The 18472-nt window shown below is 39.4% G+C and overlaps 1 protein-coding gene across 3 annotated transcripts in view; it reads right to left on the bottom strand.

The window, feature by feature from the left end:
* The window catches only part of tmtc2 (transmembrane and tetratricopeptide repeat containing 2), a 168472-nt gene extending 152008 nt beyond the window's left edge, over positions 1–16464 (bottom strand). Inside the window, exon 1 of one of the 3 annotated variants that reach the window (XM_018091903.2) lies at positions 15898–16464. In XM_018091903.2, coding sequence (XP_017947392.2) covers positions 15898–15980 — 83 coding nt within the window. In that variant the 5' untranslated portion in view covers positions 15981–16464. 3 annotated transcript variants of the gene reach the window in all.
* Between the last annotated feature and the right edge of the window lie 2008 nt (positions 16465–18472).

Below are 18472 nucleotides of genomic sequence, written 5' to 3'. Positions count from 1 at the left end.
CTTACAGACTGACAGGGTAACAGATGGATTTATTAGGGAGGCACACACTGATACAAGCAATGCTTACTCAAGCAAGGTTTATTCTGCAGACATATCAATGTTACTGAGCAACACCACATATTCCCTGAGCCATAACACACAGTCACAACTAGTGGTAATTGTATTATGGATAAAAGATGACACTAAATAATTGACCTTGATCGTATGTAAGATATTGTGCTACAGAGAGGAGGAGCCTATGTATTTCATTTAAAAAAAAAAAAAAAGATATGGAAAATCATAAAAACTGAATATTATAGCATTACCAATCACATTTTCCTCCCAAATGATAGGTAAATAGCAGCTGGGAGTTGATGTAGGTGATACAGTTAACAGGGGAGGAAAGGTTAATGTCTTAAAAATCCTAAAATATCAGGATAAAAATCAACTTACATAGCGTTGTATTCTTTATACATTTTAGTTTGTAAGTTCTTTTTGGCAGGGCCCATCTTCTATCGTTTGTTGGTTGCTTTGAATGTAAATATATATGTTCAGTGTATAAACCCATTTATTGTACAGCGCTCTGAAATATGTGGGCGCTTTATAAATGTGTGATAATTATAAATAAATAATTATTTCAAGGAGAGTAGTAAATAGGACCCAGCAACTTCTAATATGACATCAAGTTTAAGAAAGGATGTGTGTTAAAGGTTTTTCTTAACCTTTTTCAAACACAAACTTCCCTACAAAGGAAACAGGAAAACAAGTGTCATATCATGTAAAATCCTTCCATTAAGCAAAAGTTCAGGATCTGAGCTGCAGGTTTGATTGCAAGTGTTTCAAATGGCAGCCCTATACTTTAGGACGCTTACAATAAAGGATGACCCATTTTCTGTAAAAAATATCAGTCTATATTTTACCTTTGTCTCCTTATAAGATTAGCATTAAATATAATTACTTATGCTGACTTAAAACATATGTAGGGTTATGTAGTAGCAAAGTTTGCTACAAGCCTAATCGCCTATAGCCACCAATCAGCAGGTAGCATTTATTGGTCACTGGTAAGCATCTGATTGTGGTTTACGGCTCCTGGGCATACTTTGTGCCTATTATTATGAGGGATAGGGTCTTATAAATAGTACCTTGAGCAAATATATCATTTTGTGGGCAAAAATATGACAAAATGTGCCATCTTTTGTACTTTTCATATTGCCCACTGTTAGTAATTTCTTATTATCTATTATTTATATGGCACCAATATGTTTGCTTAGAGCTTTGCAGGGATTGTTTGTCATTCACAATTGTCTCTGCAGCTTACAGTGTCCCTATTACACAACACACTAGGGTTAATGTTATCAGGAGCCAACAACACTGCTTGTATTTGCTTGGACTGTGGGTACAAGCAGGAGTTATTATAGGTCATACAATAAGTGCCCAGGTCGGAACGCAACTCAGGAGTAGCAGTGCTAACCGCTGAGCCACTATGCCACCCCCCTAAGAGGCTTCTATTCTTAATTCACATTTTAAACAACAACATAATATTGTGCAGAATTATACTCATGACACTTCAGTCCTTCTAATAACTACTATATTATCTGCACGGATGTAAAAAATGGCAGTTATCCTCTTATATAATATTAAGAAACAAGAATATTGTTTAAAAAAAAGGAATATCTTATCAGAGCAGAAGTGGGTTAATATTTAATTCACAACGTAATCTCAAAGTATCAGAGAAGTAATCTTAAAAGGTTTAGAGAGACTGAAGAACACGTTAAAATTCTTTAACAAATGAATGAATTTGAAGTGGCATAGCTTCTTATTTCTAAGCAGGCTTTAAGCAGAACCCAAAGTGTAATAAGAACAGGAGAAATTGCAAAAAGATACTGTAAAACTGCAAAGCAAATATCATGCGGAGGCAGTTACGACTGCAACATAAGTGCACAAGAAGAGGTCATGCTCAGACAAAGTGCAGACTGTTCAAAAGGTCACAAACTTGCTATAGATGAAGGAAACGGGTTTCATAAAGTGTCACTTTAAATAGGCATTTTACAGGGAGTGTAAAAAGAAAAGGCATATGCAAACAGTCTGATGAAGTTACAGATACCAAAGTCTGAGCAACCATTTAACAATGCTCGTGGTGTTAACAAACATAACAGTGCGGCAGGGGCAGAATGTGGACGAGCAAGTTGAAATATATCAAACAAATGTTTGATCAGAAAATGGGTGGCACCCGCAGAGGAAAAACATATTCAGCTGAGCTCTTGTTCACTGTGAAGATACAAATTTGCTGCAACTTTTTAAGATGAAAATCCAGTTTCTGTGCTGCAGCATAGCTGTGTGCCATATTATTTCAAAACTAGAATTAAATATGTTCCTAATAAATATTGATTATAACTTTGTTAAGACTAGACCTGGCAGAATATATGAAGGCAGATGAGAGCTACTTTAACAAGTTTGTTAGTTTGTACTGAACTACTTTAACAGTTCAGTACAAATCTCATTTAATACTTCCATATACACATTTCAGAAAAAAAGTATTTTAGGCATTTGGGCATTTGGGATATGAATAGAGGAAGTGCGATTTAAGAAACTGTCGGTAATTAGTCGCCAGCGACAAATCTCCCTGTTCGCATGCGACTAATCTCCCCGTGTGCCAGAGCCCTAAAGGTATGCAATTTCTTACCCTGCACATAATTTCATGGCATAGCCCATTTTATTTATTTATATCCTGGTATTTATATAGCACAGACACAATTACACAGCACTTTACAGAGATTATACATCGTTTACAATCGAAGATCCAAATCACCTTCACACTGTAGGGTAAATCAGGAGTCAGTTAACCTACCTGTAAGTTTTTTTGTTTGTGGGAGGAAACTATAGTACCCGGAGTAAACCCACACTCACATGGGCAAAACATTCAGGGGGTCATTTAACTTGGCAAATTTGCACTTAGGCAGTAACCCATGGCAACCAAGTGTTCTACCTGCAGCTGGCTGGTATTGCTATGGGTTACTGCCCAGGTGCCAATTTGCCCTGTGTTTATAAATGAGCCCCATTACAAAGGGGCACATTTACTAACCCACGAACGGGCCGAATGCGTCCGATTGCGTTTTTTTCGTAATGATCGGTATTTTGCGATTTTTTCGGAAAATTTTCGCAACTTTTTCGTTACCAATACGATTTGTGCGAAAAAACGCGAGTTTTTCGTAGCCATTCCGAAAGTTGCGCAAGATCTTGCGATTTTTCGTAGCGTTAAAACTTGCGGGAAACATCGCGCCTTTTAAGTTTTAGCGCTACGGAAAAGGCGTGACTTTTCGCGCAAGTTTTACCGCTACGAAAAAATCGCAAGATTTTGCGCAACTTTCGGAATGGCTACGAAAAACTTGCGTTTTTTCGCGCAAATCGTATTGGTAACGAAAAAGTCGCGATAATTTCCGAAAAGTCGTCAAGTCGCGAAAAAAATCGCAAAAAATACGAAAAAGTCGCAAAATGTTCGTTGTTCGGAATTTTTCCAATTCGGATTCGAATTCGTGTCTTAGTAAATCAGCCCCAAAGTGTCAATTATTGATCACTGTTTTTTACATACAAGAATTTCACACCAAAGATTGATACACAAGTTTTTTACTGGTAGCGGAGATGCTGTTTGATAGATAGGCCACTTTGTTTGACTTCCTAACATTACATAAGTAAATGATGAGGAGGAGGATGACAGAAGGCCTGTAATGTACAGTAACTGGAATGAACAAAGTTCAATTAAAGGAGAAGGAAAAGCTAAGTCACTTGGAGGTGCCAAAATGTTAGGCACCCCCAAGTGACTTGAATCGCTTACCTTCTACCCCGGGCTGGTGCCCGTGTATGGAGAGAGCAGCACCAGCCGGGGTAGCAGCGATCGCCTCCTCCTTCTTCGCTGTGTGCGCATGCGCAGTAGAGTGAAAATCCGAACTTTAACAGAGAAGTCTGCTTTTTCACTCTACTGCGCATGCACCGGACTCGGAGTCGCAGCGAAACGAAGGTGGAAGCGCATCACCCCAGGTGCCCCAGGCTGGTGCGGTTTTCTCCTAACAAGGGCACCAGCCCAGGGTACGAGGTAAGCGATTCAAGTCACTTGGGGGTGCTTAACATTTTAGCACCCCCAAGTGACTTAGCCTTTCCTTCCCCTTTAAACCATTGGCCTGAAGGGACTTGCAGTACAAGTTACAGAGTATGGCAGCTGTGAAGAAAAACAACCATATCCCTGGGCTTTATGGCTCAGTGGATGGCCATTTGCAATTTACAGAAAGAATGTGTCTAATATCTGGGCTTGACCCATGTGCCGCTAAGTTAAGGAGCCCACTGGGTCTGTTTTGTTTCCTCTCTCTAATGTATCCCAGTAACAGCTCAGTAATCCTGGTATGTAGACTGGAAACTGCTTTATGCCAGGGATCATGCTCACAAAGTGCTGAAGCCACTGCTGCTAAGAAATATATGAACACATGCATCAGATTCTATCAGTTTAGAGAATGGCAACCTGGCTTGCCAAGTTGCTAATGGGAAAGATGAGGTGAAAAATGCCAATTCTAAAAAAAAAGAATAAAACATGAAAATATTATGATGAAATATAACTGTATATAATAGAATTGACTTTTAACAAGGAAAGATCATTCCTATGTAGCCCCAAATTGAAATGTATACCTAGTTTTCCAGGCATACTCAATAAGCAAATGTAATGTTATTAGGAATTTTACAAGTACAGGTATAGGACCCATTATCCAGAAAGCTCGGGACCAATGGTATTCCAAATAAGGGTTTTTTCCGTAATTTGGATCTTCATACCTTACGTCTACTAAAAAACTAGTAAAACATTAATGAAACCCAATAGGATTATTTTGCCTCCATTAAGGATTAATTATATCTTAGTTGGGATCAAATACAAGGTAATGTTTTATTTTTACAGAGAAAAAGGAAATCAATTTTCATAATCTGAATTATTTGATTAAAATGAAGTCAGGCTTTCCATAATTCGGAGCTTTCTGGATAACAGGTTTCCAGATAACAGATCCCATACCTGTATCACATTAAAATGACAACAAATCTGCATAAAAATACATTGTAAAAAAAAAAAAAGGTTTGACCTCTCTAACAACTGTAAGTATAAAATCAAAAGATAATACACTACCATTCTCTGTACCATTCTCTGTATAGAACAATAGCAACATTTATTTTTACTTATTGAAATTACTGGAATTGAATGTAACCTAACTAAAATTTCCTTAATAAAAATATTTAGAGAAACAGGTGTGGGCGAGGGCACATTTTTATGGAATGGACTTTGCAACACAGCATGCGGATGGTGGAAAATGGGCATCTTGTTTCTAACACCCCCAAACACCTCAGCGTGCTTGCATAATCTTATAACACCTTTTGCTCTTAGTACATTTTAACTAAAGTATTGCAGTTTTTTTTAATATTCAAATATATTCTCTAGCACAGCGTTAAGTCTTTTTGGTGCTTTCAAGCAAGCAGAGCATTCACAATGACTGGAAACTGATTTGTATTCTGAGTGGCTCTGTCTGACATCTTTTAAACTAATATAACCAGTTAACAGGATACCATCATCTCTTTTCGAAAACAAATAAGTTATGTTCGGCTTCAAACAAAAGCAAATACAGAAAATACCTTGCGGCTGCATTGTGTATCCCCTGGGTATCCCTAAACAGCTACTGCCGCTAACATGACAGCAGAGCATATTTAGAATAGTGAGGTTCAGAAGCAGGGAACAGCTTTACTGTTATACAGTTCTCTATTAAATTTAATAAATACAGTACATTTTAGAGTTCACATATTACGATATATGTTTATAGACAGCATATATATATATATATATATATATATTATATATATATATATATATATATATATATATATATATATATACATACTGAAATACCAACTTTTTCCTGAACTGTGCCCAGGCCACATGCCTCCTGTAAAAGTGTGTGCATGCTGTTCTTAATCTCTACGTGTATAGGTTTTTTTATGACACTAATCACCTTATTTTATTCTATTGCAACTGTTCACTGACTGTACACAGGTGATCATTTTAACTATAGCAGAAAACTGTTAATCTCTTGTAAGACAAAGATGAAATTCTGCTGTGAAGACCTGAGAAAAAGCTGAGAAAATCGGTGGCATTAAAAGCCATTTCTTCACAGCTTAAATCTGAAGAATTTTAATGTTGTAAATAGGCATACCATGACATTAATAAGGCATTGATTTTGGACTGCAATATAAAAATCCAGTTCACACGAAAAATCAGAGGTGCAATCCAGAAAGGCTGCACTAATTAGTTTACAATCAGGGCAACCTATCAAAAAGCATTTAGTAGAAGTGTTCTAGATTTTTAAAATAATTTGATAATTATATTTCAGTATGAATGCCCACCTATCCATAAGCTTCTTGAACTGAGCTCCTGTAGTTTATGCTCAGTAGTTCTACTTTAGGAACTGTGCATACATTTTGGTAGAGACTGCACTAAACCAGGACATGCTACACACTAGGAAGAGAGTTTTTACATCCAATCTGGCATTCATGTTTTGCGACCGCACAAGGGTTTGTGCTTATTGCTAACTGTGCATAATGCATTTCACGCCTAGACACTCTAAAAGTCACCATAATGAATTGATCATTCCCCAACATGGGCGCCTTGTAGATTTTACCAATTTTTGTCACGCATAATAAGCCGTTAGCAGTTACCTACCTGGTCTACAACGAACCGTTAGAATAATAAAAGCAAACATGTTTGGTTTCCTATGAACCAGTATTGTTTCAAACCAAAAAAACTTGAAAGCTTAAAGCAATTACATGATTATAATCATGCCCATAGGAATATCATATATGGCAGGTGTGGTACATTAGTGCAATTATCACATGGCACAAAGGCCCAGTGACAAATGGTCCCTGGAAATCATTTTCAAATAAGGTTAACTCTAAATCTCTTTGGAGAATTCTATGTCTTGTATTTAAGGCAAAATAACTGATTTAAAAAAGCACAGTTCAGGCAGCTGAACAGCTGTCACTTTCAAAGAGAACGGTTATGGCCATTAGGTATTGTATCTTGCTTTACACTTACATTATCACAGTATGTGCTGAGTGCATGGTAAATTGCTTGCCCCAATCTGCTGAGAAACAGCACAGCCATTATTCTTGAATTTTCTTTTGTCTTTTTTGTTTTTATAAAACACAAAATCAAAATGTTTGTGAAAAAAAACTTTAAAAAAGCACTATACAAAAATACATTAGAGGATATCATCTCTATTGTCACATCAGCCTAAGCAGAGTCTTTTCTGCTCATGATTTATTAATTATACCACTTTTTCTCTGCATCACACAATATGAGGAGTTCCCGGGAGCTCCTGGCTTTATTGGTCCCTAGTGAAGTGCAGGGGTCAGCTTTTGATGAATCCCAGCAATCCCAGATCTTGGAGCATTTTCTTAGATCTGGACCATAACTCACTAAAACCTTGGAATTACTGCATCTCTCTGTCCTCTATATCCGAGCTTAATGAAAGCAGCATGTGGATTGGTATTTCAGAAGACGCAATAGTGAATCTGTGCACATAATACACTAGAGACCATAACAGCCAGTAAAGTATACACTTATATAATACACAACAGACATGAATGTCCTGTAACATTTATTCTTACAAATGGTGTTTAGTGATGTCATCAGTTTGAATAAGTGCTTAATGATGTAATATGTCAAATGGCTCACTGAAATGTATGCATTATAAAAAAAGTAATGTCTCCTGTAATAAAATATAAGGATAGTAAAAATCACCTTGGAGTTCCATGATATAAATAAATAACAAACTATACACACATAGCAGTGCCTTACAACCATGGGTGCAGCTAAATGATGTGAAACCAACCGAATTTGATGGGTCCACGACCACATAATTTCATTGCAGTAATAAGTAAAAACAAAAAACCACCTCCCTGCACCTCCCTCGACTGCATCGCTATATTCAAAAATAGGAGAGGGGCCGGGGACTATGGTACAGCAGACCCTGCAGCCCGGGCCCCCACGACCGCGAGTTCTGCTGTATACACAGCTAGGCCACTTAAAGGGGACAAATCACAGTCCTACATACAGGGTTGAGGGTTAAAGATGGATAAATGGGCCAGGGTTAGGATTAGAAAACTGGTTGTTTTGCTGTATTTAATAACTTTTACCACTTTACAGAGAGTGCTCAATCATTAACATGTATTCCTGCCACAGGGAGCTCCTGGCTTTATTGGTCCCTAGTGATACAATGTATTATCTCTAAAGGTATATGCACTAGGGTCAATATCATCCATAGTTACTGGGGGCTAGAGATGTTTGGGGTGAAAAAGGAATTTTTACGTTACCATTCTTTCAAGCATGAACCCATACATTTTGGTAAAAATGTAATAAAGCTACATTTTGATTCATAAAACCACATACAGAAATAAGGGGTGTATGCTAGGGTGCATTTCCCTTAGAAACAATTCACATATTTGACTTTCATGCCATCCACCATGATACACAAGACAATATTAGGGAAAGTAGAACCAAAGCAAGGAAAATAACCTGTGTGTAAGTGAACTGCATACAACAATGTCCCGAAGGGTTAAGACTAACTGCCAGCTGTCGAGTTTCAGGTCAAGGAGAACTGCACCTTGAACACAATTATATCATTTAAACCAAGTCATGCATTTACAAACCTAATAACATTTCCATTTTTTGTTCATTCAAAGATGAAGTCAGCCTATTTTTATGGGGAAAACATTTTTCAGCAAAGATTAAGAAATGCATAAAATACTTCTGTAAATGTTAAACGCCAAGACCCCCCTTTGAACACGCAATTGTTATTGTCAGGCTGCTCCCAGAAGGGACTACTTAGAAGAATGCAGAGCAGCTCTGTTCTGCAAAACATTGGAGGAATTGTTAAGTGGCACAGATATGTGCTACAGCTGCAGTGGTTTTCAAAGAGTGCCTTGCAGCACAAAAAAATCCAAAATCTTCTCAAAAAGATAAAAAATATATATATTTTTTAACAGATTAGCAGTTAGATGCCTCCCTTAAGTTTCACCAGACCAAAATGGGTCAGAGAGCCTAGTTAAAGCAAGTTGTAATTAATGTTTCTATCCATGTATTGTCTAAGATGAGCAAGGATCACGCTAATTTACTTTTTACTAAGAAGTGCCTTCAATTGAACGGCTGATTCACAAACCGTTTATCTCCCTCTATTCCTTTTTCTGTACAACTTAAGTAAAGTGCGTTAAATGGAGTAACCTCTTCCAAAAAAAATCTCTTAGCTTGCATTATTAACCATACAAAAAACATTATTGCCTTGCACCTCTGAAATTGTGGGTTCCATTTCAATCCCAGCACAAATGGTGGAATTTAATGAATGTTTTTTGACAAATATTTTACTTCAATTTACCACCAAATTTGTCTTAACACCATTTCTGTGCATTACCCCTCCCCACTGTGTGGTCACTTTATATGTTGCTCTGTGGCTCTTCCTCAAAAACAAATAAAATAGTGTCCTTACACATAGACCAGTTCAACATTGCATTAGGAGAGCATTCAAATGCCTCTATGCAAGATAACTTATTACAGGGCACCTAATGAAGTTGAGTTGTATATGATTCAAGTCCTTCAGACAAATTTGGCAGCTTATCTGCCCGTGTATGGGCACCCACTATAGGCCTACCCAACCACCATCTGGCCTTAAATTGGGCATATCGGGAGAATATCTGCTCATTTAGCAACCTTGCCAAATAAGCGGATCTTACTGTGTATGGCCACCTTTAATCTCTCAACTCTGTATATGTGGCCATTACATAAATATAAGCAGGCCCAGACTGCCAATCTGTATGTTCTGGCAAATGCGAGAGGATCCTTTGCCTTAGACAGTCACTATTTATTTGGCCTGTGGTGTCCATTTCCTCTGTATACTTAAAATTCCTATTTTGAGCCTCAGTCCAGACTGAGCCACACATATGACAGGCCTTAACTAAGAGACCTTTAAAGCAGACATTTTGTCTACAATATAAGAATGTGCCATTGCAATTTATTTTTTTAAATATAAAAGAAATTTGCTCATTTATTGAAACATTCTCCAAAAAACAGTCCCACCCATCAGTTCCATTTCCTGCTGCCTCCTTTCCCAGGTTCTGCATGGGAGGCAGCGGCACTCAGTACACTGCACTGTAGGATAGGAACCAGTCAGCAGCTAGGCTAACCTGATAGGGAACTGAAGCCTGCCTTTGCTTTTGTGACTGCAGGGCTGTGATTGGCTATCCCCCTCCTACTGTGCTTCTGCATAGATAGTTAGAACATGCCTAGCCCCCATTTGAAACAAGGACTATAGCAGATCTATAGGGAACTCCAATAAAGGGGCTAATTTTAAGATTGTAGGGACCCATAGGGTTAAGCTCCCCTATGGCTTTAATTCCCTACTTCTTCCTCATACTACTGTTACTGGGCAAAGTCCCATTATTTTATTATTATTATTATTAACATTTATTTATAAAGTGCAAACATATTCCGCAGCGCTGTACAATAAGTGGGTGTCATACATTGGACATACAGAGTAACATATAAAGCAATCAATAACCGATACAAGAGGTGAAGAGAGCCCTGCCCAAAAGAGCTTACAATCTACAAGGGGAAAGGGTTGAGACACAAGGTGTGGGAATGGGCATGACAGAGTTGTGAGAGGTGTGGCACAGGTTATTGCTTTTGGCGGCACACTGAGGTTATGTTAAACTAGATTAGGGTAAGCTTCTCTAAATAAATGTATTTTTAGAGATCTCTTGAAGGCAGAGAGATTGGAAGAAAGTCTGTGGGGCAGCCCTTGCAAAATCTTGAATGCAAGTGTGTGAGGAGGGAATGAGAGAGGAATTGAGGAGCAGGTCAGTAGAGGAGCGTAACAAGCGGTTTGGATGGTACAGAGATGTAGGGTGGGGCAGAGTTATGAACTGCTTTGAATGTGAGAGTCATTAGTTTGAATTTTATCCTGGATGGTAGGGGAAGCCAGTGCAGAGATTGGCAGAATGGCATGGCAGAGGAGGAGCGGTTGGAGAGGTGTATGAGCCTGGCAGCAGTATTCATTATGGACTGGAGAGGGGACAGTGTTTGGAGGGGAAGGCCAATTAATAGGGAGTTACAGTAGTCCAGGCAAGATATTATAAGAGAGTGAATAAGAATTTTGGCATCATCTTGGGTGATAAATGATCGTATTTTGGAAATATTTCTTAGGTGAAAGTGACATGCTTTGATAAGTGACTGGATATGAGGAATGAAGGACAGGGCAGAGTCAAGGATAACCCCAAGGCACCGGGCCTGGGAAGATGGGGTGATGGTGGAATTGTTAACCTTAATAGATATCTCGGGAACAATATGGGCATTGGATGGGGGAAAGAGAACCAATTCAGTCTTAGAGAGGTTTAATTTAAGGTAATGTTGGGACATCCAAGTGGAGATAGCGGACAGGCAGGAAGAGACACGAGTTAGAAGCTCTGGGTTGAGAAGCTTGTATCAAGTTTACAGTTATACCTTATTGGTTTAGTGTGGTTGACCCCCCCCCTTGCAGTCTCATATAGTATCTAGCAAGGAGTGGTGACTTCCTCTTTGGCTGCCTCTGCATCTCAGGTGAAGGTCCACTGAGCCTGGGAGCAGAACTAGGCCTCAGTAAGCCATTTGCCCCAGAGTGTTATCATCCACTCTGGTGAAGTCGGGACAGGGACCCCGTGAATGAGGACTAGTAAGATAGTTACTCTTGTAAGAGCACTCTCTAGGATAGTGAGGTAGAGAGGGAAGGAAGCAAGGGTAGTTTTCCAGCCCCACCAAGGAAAGTAGCTCTGGAAGTACCCTTCCATCCGGCAATGTTGCCTCAGCGTAGGGCCATGGAGTAGACATAGGAGACAGGTTAGAATAAACCCTGATCCTTAGTCATCTGGAGGACTCTCAAGCTAGGGGTTATCAACCTGAGGACTAAGGTATCTATCCAAGCTGACAAATATATTATTCATTATTGCGTACAAGATTAGGGGGGTTGTCACTTATGGCTGAGTGAGTGCAACTGTCAAGAAAGATGGAGGGGACACTGGGCTTAGGTATCCTTGCCCATGCATATACAGTAGAACCCCCATTTTACATTTTTCAGAGCACAGGAAAAAATGTGAAGTTGGAGAAATGCATTATGCATTACATACAGGTGAGACTACAAAAAAATGATGTCAAATGTGAGAAATAATTTAACTTAAAATCAGGATATGTAAAATTGAGGTTTAACTAAATATTTATTTAAAAGTAAGGTGCTAAGTTTAAACACTCCTCCCAGGTAAAGGAACTGATCACAATAAGCAAAACATAGTTAACAGATCCTGAACACTAAAAAGATCACTCAATATGAGGGGGGGGGGGGTACTGCATCAAAAAAAAATCTTTTATCAAAGATTGTGCAAAGCAGATATTACATTACAACCAAACAATGTTGATGTCAGTGAAAATTTCTACAAAAAAATTTGCATTCATAGCACCCAGCATAAAGAGCATATAAGTCAGAATGTGGACACTGCAGGAAGGACAATCACCTTAATGTCTCGGCAAAAAGCCTTTGTCAAGGGAAATAGCCACCTCTGTGCTGAGCAATTGTTTTAGTGTGCAGGATCTAACTATATTTTGTGTTAGTGCAACTGCATGCTGCTTCCTATTAAAACCATTTACTTCTGCAAATCCAAATAAAAAAAAAAAAATCACCATTATAATTTGTGTTGCCCAGTCTCTAAACAATATTGTATACTCACAAAGAAGCCAGGAGTTATGATGAAAACCCCACTTTATTTTGAGGATATGAATTTATGAAGGCATAATATTTTTGCTAAAGTGATTAACCACTCTAATACAACAACAGTTTGTATCTTAATCATAATTTCCTTTTTTTAACTCTTAGAAACCCTTCAAAAATCTTGTGTAACCATAAGTATGTCTTCTTATTATTACCATGCACCAGACTATATACTGACCCTTAGAGGGCACTTTTCTCATATTAGGAAGACTTTTTCCACAGGATGTATTTTTTTCTTCGCAGGAATCGGTTTATCTGGAACACTGCAGGATCAGTTGTAATGTTAAATAATCTGAACCAGAACTGTTAAACTTTATTTTTTGACTAAAGTGCCTTCATTGGCTAATTCATTGTAACAAGTGAAAAAAAAGACTGTGGGAAAACTGTCATTTGTTCATCTTTCTAGTTTTCACAAACCTAACATACCAAATTAAAACCTTTACAAAGGTACATTTATATAGGGTACATTTATAAGGGGTTCCATGGTTTCCTATTCAATCGTTACATGATGGATAATGTATATAAATAACAAAAGTCAAAGCTCATGTGACAAAAACTTTGAATGTCATTTTGCTACAAATTTTTCTTCTTCGTGTCATAAGGGTAACAGCATGTGAATGATTTCAACAGAAATGCCCATCCTGCTGCTGAACTACAACTGCCAGCATTCACTAAAAGCCAAAGTTATAGGGATAAAATGAATCTAAAAGGCTTTATGTTGGTATTGCTACAATGCATAAAGCACAGCAGGTGAGAAACTTGGCAGAGGCTGGTGAATTTACCCCAAAAATCCCAAGATAAGCTTTATCTGTCAGAGCCTTTCCAGGCTGTTTGCTTTCAACAAGGAACTACAGTTTGCCCCATAGTCATGGGGGTGTGGATATTGGACTTTAGTCACTCTTCGCTCATATCTTCTGTATTAAATGACTGGCAACAATAACCAAGTCATAAAACAAACTAAGCACAAAGTATGTTCATAGCATATACAGGTTATAATAAACTAAAGAAATGTAAAGTTTTTAAGTGCCATCCTCAAAAGAACAGTTCTCTATAGCTTGCCACAAGGACTGAGGCAGCTAGTTGAATTCTAGGCACCAGTTAACACAAACCCAGGGGATCCATTCAATCTCAACAGTAAAGAGAGGCTGATGAAAGCTGTCAAAGTAAATCTATGCTCACTTTTTGGATGGTTTAATTTCAATGGAGCATGAAACTCCCCAGGATGGTTAATAGGCTTAGCCAGGCGTGCTGTTCTCCCTAATATATTTTAATTATGCATCAGTCTTAATTGTAATCTGATTAAATCCCTAAAAGGGCTCAAAAGAGTTTTTTTATCAAAAGGACTCATTTAGGGTTGCGCTGATTTCTAAACAGTACAACACAATAATTAGAGATTGGAACGTAACTGCTCAACTTTGCCACATCTACACAGCCTGTCTCATATAACAATCCTAACCTGACATGCACCAAGCATCTGGGAAACTTCTTGTCAGAACATAAGGGATATTGTATAGAAGTAAATAGTCCAATAATTTGCAGAAGCTTTGAATGCCCTGTGTGATCTGTATGAGAACTGTCTGGGATTTAACAAGTTATTCACTACAATTTAGCATGAAATGTAAAGGGAACTTAAACTGTAAGTGCTATCTCTGAATTTACTTCCATAAATTAAGTCTAACAACATGAAAAGTACATTTTTAATAAATGCTTTAAATTCACCACTATAGCAACCTAAAAGGCACAGGATTTCATTAGTCTTACAACATACTACAGAGATCAACCCCAAGTAAAGCATAGCAAACAGAATTCTAAACCAAGTTTATGAATTTCTGCCAAAGAGCAGGTGTCTGTCTCATATTTGGCACAGTAGGTTAACCTACTATTAAGCAAATGTCAATGCACGTAAGGACAAATACTTGTTTCCAGGATGGCAATGATAGACTTGGAAAAGGTGCCTTTTTTCTTTTTTATTATATAAATTGTCACGTTTGTCTGGGAAACACTGGATATAGAGGTTAAACGAAGCTGCAGCTTTATTATATTAGGAAACTGGCAGCAAGTTACATTCCTCTACTCGGTGGTATTTAATATGACAGGTATATCCCCGCTTCCTGGCATCTAACGTAGATTTAAACGGAGTTCTGTGCTGGATGATGTGTTAGTGCACAGAGACTAGTTCTTTGCATTATAATCCCTTTCAGCAATGTGGATTTGTGTGTATGCTTGCTGGTGTTTACACACAGAAAAAAATACTTTGTCTACAGGAAATTCCATGCATACACTTTACATTACACAACTTACAAAATAGCTACATTACATTTAAAGTCTGACACAATGTCTCTATTTACACACAGATCAGTTAGCGATTGCAAATAAAGTTCAATGTATCTTACAGTTTTTACTGATATTCAATTGGCCACCCTGTCATTCAACTATGTCTCCCAACATCTGCTACTGTCATCAGTGGTCCATAAATGTTGGCAGCTGCAGATGAACCACAGAAGGGTTAAAAGTTGGAGCTATCTCCGATGCTTGCTGGGACCCACCTTACAAACACATTTAGACAAGATATTTCTGGGCACACAGTGCACAAATATAGCTGAGGGCACATACACATTGCTCCCAAGTGAAAGTGGTAGGAGGAGAAAGATCCTGAGCCTCCCTTACAGGCACAATGAATTCTCATTCATTCATAGAAACACGGAGAAGTTCCATAGCTGCCAAGTGAATCTCATTCCCAGGGACAGGGAATAATGGCCCGATGTGCTTATTGTTCATGGGAATAGCCCAGATAAAGTGTCCGGCAGCCACTGGGTTACCATGTGCCGCAGCTCTGACTGTACTACAGCTACAGAAGGTAAATGACAATAGTATTTGCACTAATCATGTTAGGGGAGACAGGTTCCCTGCACCCCAAGGTGTTTTTGTAGGGTCCCCGGCTCAGCATGGAAGTGTCCCCTGGACATTCGGATACAGTGAAGGCAACTAAGGAAGTCCGGGGAGATGGAGGGACTTGGCTAAAAGACGAAGAAAAGACAGTGCCAGTGGTGCCTACCTGTCATCGTAGCAAAAGTCAGCGCCCAGGGTGTTGAGATACAGGACGAGCCCCAGGGCGCTGCTCAGCAACTCCGCGATCATCTCTCCCTCACGGCTCCCCCAGGGCTGGCGCGGCTCTTGCTCTTATCCCACAGCAGCCAGCCAGCCAGCCAGGCAGGAGAGATCACCGGCCGCAGCCCATTGCCAGGGATAGTAGCGCTGCCCCCTCCAGTTCCTCCCCGGCAATCCCGGACTGCTCTCTCTCCCTAACCCATGGCACAGCGGCGAGCAAGGGCAGCAGCCAATGATGTACTCTCTATTGTTTGCATGGAGTACAGGAGAAGAGATGCTGCTGCTGCTGTTGCCCGATAATAGAGAGCACCCAGTGTGTGGCACTGCCAGTCCCCCAAGTAGCAGTAGCGGCAGTAGTACTAACAGTAGCAGTGGCAGCTCAGTGTGAGCAGTGAGAGGAGCTCAGAGCGAAGCATCCAGGGATCAGCCGCGTGGGGCTCAACTCTCTCCCAGCGCGCATGCGCGCAACAACTCCCTTCAGCCGCCGTGTCCCCGCCCACCATTGCTCCAACCTTGCTCCTCTCAGCCGCCCGCCCCACGCAGGGGCTCCTTACCTTTCTTCTTTCCCTCACTGCAAGCCATCTCTTTGCCCTTCACTTCAGCCGCTGCTTTCCAGATTAGAACTGGGGAAACACTAAGCTCTGATTTGCTGAGGAGCAACGTGTGTTTCACTTTATATCCAGAGTTTTTGGGGCAGTAGAGTGAAGGCTAGCAGGAACCTACATCCCGCACAGATACACAGAACTCACAGCCATCATTTCCTCATATCAGCTCTCTTTCTATATATAAAATGCTATTTTAAGAATCTGTGCTATACTCCAAGTTACCTTTGGACACAGCAGTGGCTGGGTGAGCCACAACTCCCTGCAACTCCCAGCAGAGTATTTATAACATGGGACACTCTCAGGTGGGCTCCTTAGTGTAGTATGGAGGAAGAGATGCAGTGATATCACACACACAAATAGATGTCTCAATAACTTGGCCACTGCTGGTGCTAAATAACAATAAAGCATTTATTTACTGGATCACAATTCACAAACTCTTCACATTGCCCAGAATTCAGTATTTCAGTGGTTACTGCTCTGGATGGTGTTGGACACAGACAAGGCATTAGCTACAAACAAAAGTAGTGCTCCCTTTCTGGTGAACTAGTCCTCAGCTTTGAAGGCTTCTTAAGGTGGCCATACAGGGGCAGATTTCATCTGCCGATTCAGGTCCTTAAGACTGACTCGGCCACTTATCTGCCCATGTGTGGGGCCCCCCAGCAGGCCTCCCCTAACAATATCTGCCCAACAATTGGCATGATATCGATCAGACAGGCTTGATTTTTCAATGTCTCCAACTTTCCCTATCCCCTTCATTGCAAAATTGCACAATAGCTCTCACCCAAGGTGGGCATTTCGGAGAAAACATTTGCCAAATGAGCAAATCTTTCCATGTATGGCCATCTTTACAGTTGTGTTCTTCAGTGGATCTTTCTGCCCCTGAACTTGCCTACTTGTGGGCTTATTTGGCACCGTGGTGTACTTACCTTTTATTCCCTTGTTAAAGCTGGTGCTGCTCTACTATCTACCTTTAGCCATATTCTCACTCCTAAAATGATATATTACTGGATCTAACCTTAAACCAATTGCACCTACCGAGGCCCTTCTACATCAGGCTTACCGGCACCACCCTTCCAGCAAGTAGACTCAAAAGAAGCAGAAGACTAGGGACACCTTCAATATAAAACTTATGGGTGGCATCTCTGTCTAAATATTTAGTAATATAGAGTACATTATATACACAACAGACACCACTCCACTTTAAATTATTTAAAGGGCATGTCAACCCCAAAAATAATTTTTTGCATAATGAAAGAAAACATAATTCTAAGCAACTTTCCAATATGAAATGATTAAAAATTTGTAGTGCTTTAAACGTTATTTGTAAATGTAATTGCTTTTGAAAGCTGCATTTGCTGAACTCCTGGTTGTTACATTTTAAACAATGTTGCAAAGGTCTTGCTTCTCCAGCAACGCAGGTCTGTCAGGCTGCTGCCTTGGGTTACACTGTTTGAGCCACCAGGGCAGAGAATAGAAAGCACAGGCAAACACTGCTTCTAATAGCAATTATATATACAAATAACTCAAAAACCATTACAAACTTGTAATAAATGTATATTGTAAAGCTGCTTAAAATGTTGGTTTCTTTTATTAGGCAAAAAATTATATTTTGTGTTGCCTTGTCCTTTAAGCATGCTTAAAGGGGTCCTCCAGCCAAAATGTTTTTTCTTAAAGGAACAGTAACACAAAAAAATGAAAGTGTATAAAAGTAACTAAAATATAATGTGCTGCTGCCCTGCACTGGTAAAAGTTGTGTGTTTACTTCAGAATGTCTACTATAATTTATATAAATAAGCTGCTATGTAGCCATGGGGGCAGCCATTCAAAGGAGAAAAGGCACAGGCACTTAGCAGATAACAGATAAAACACTATTGTATTCTACAGAACTTATCTGTTATCTGCTATGTAACCTGTGCC

Source organism: Xenopus tropicalis, chromosome 3 (genome assembly GCF_000004195.4).
Source record: "Xenopus tropicalis strain Nigerian chromosome 3, UCB_Xtro_10.0, whole genome shotgun sequence".
Lineage (NCBI taxonomy): Eukaryota > Metazoa > Chordata > Amphibia > Anura > Pipidae > Xenopus > Xenopus tropicalis.
Note: the sequence above shows the minus strand (reverse complement) of the source record. Positions and strands in the feature narration are given on the sequence as shown.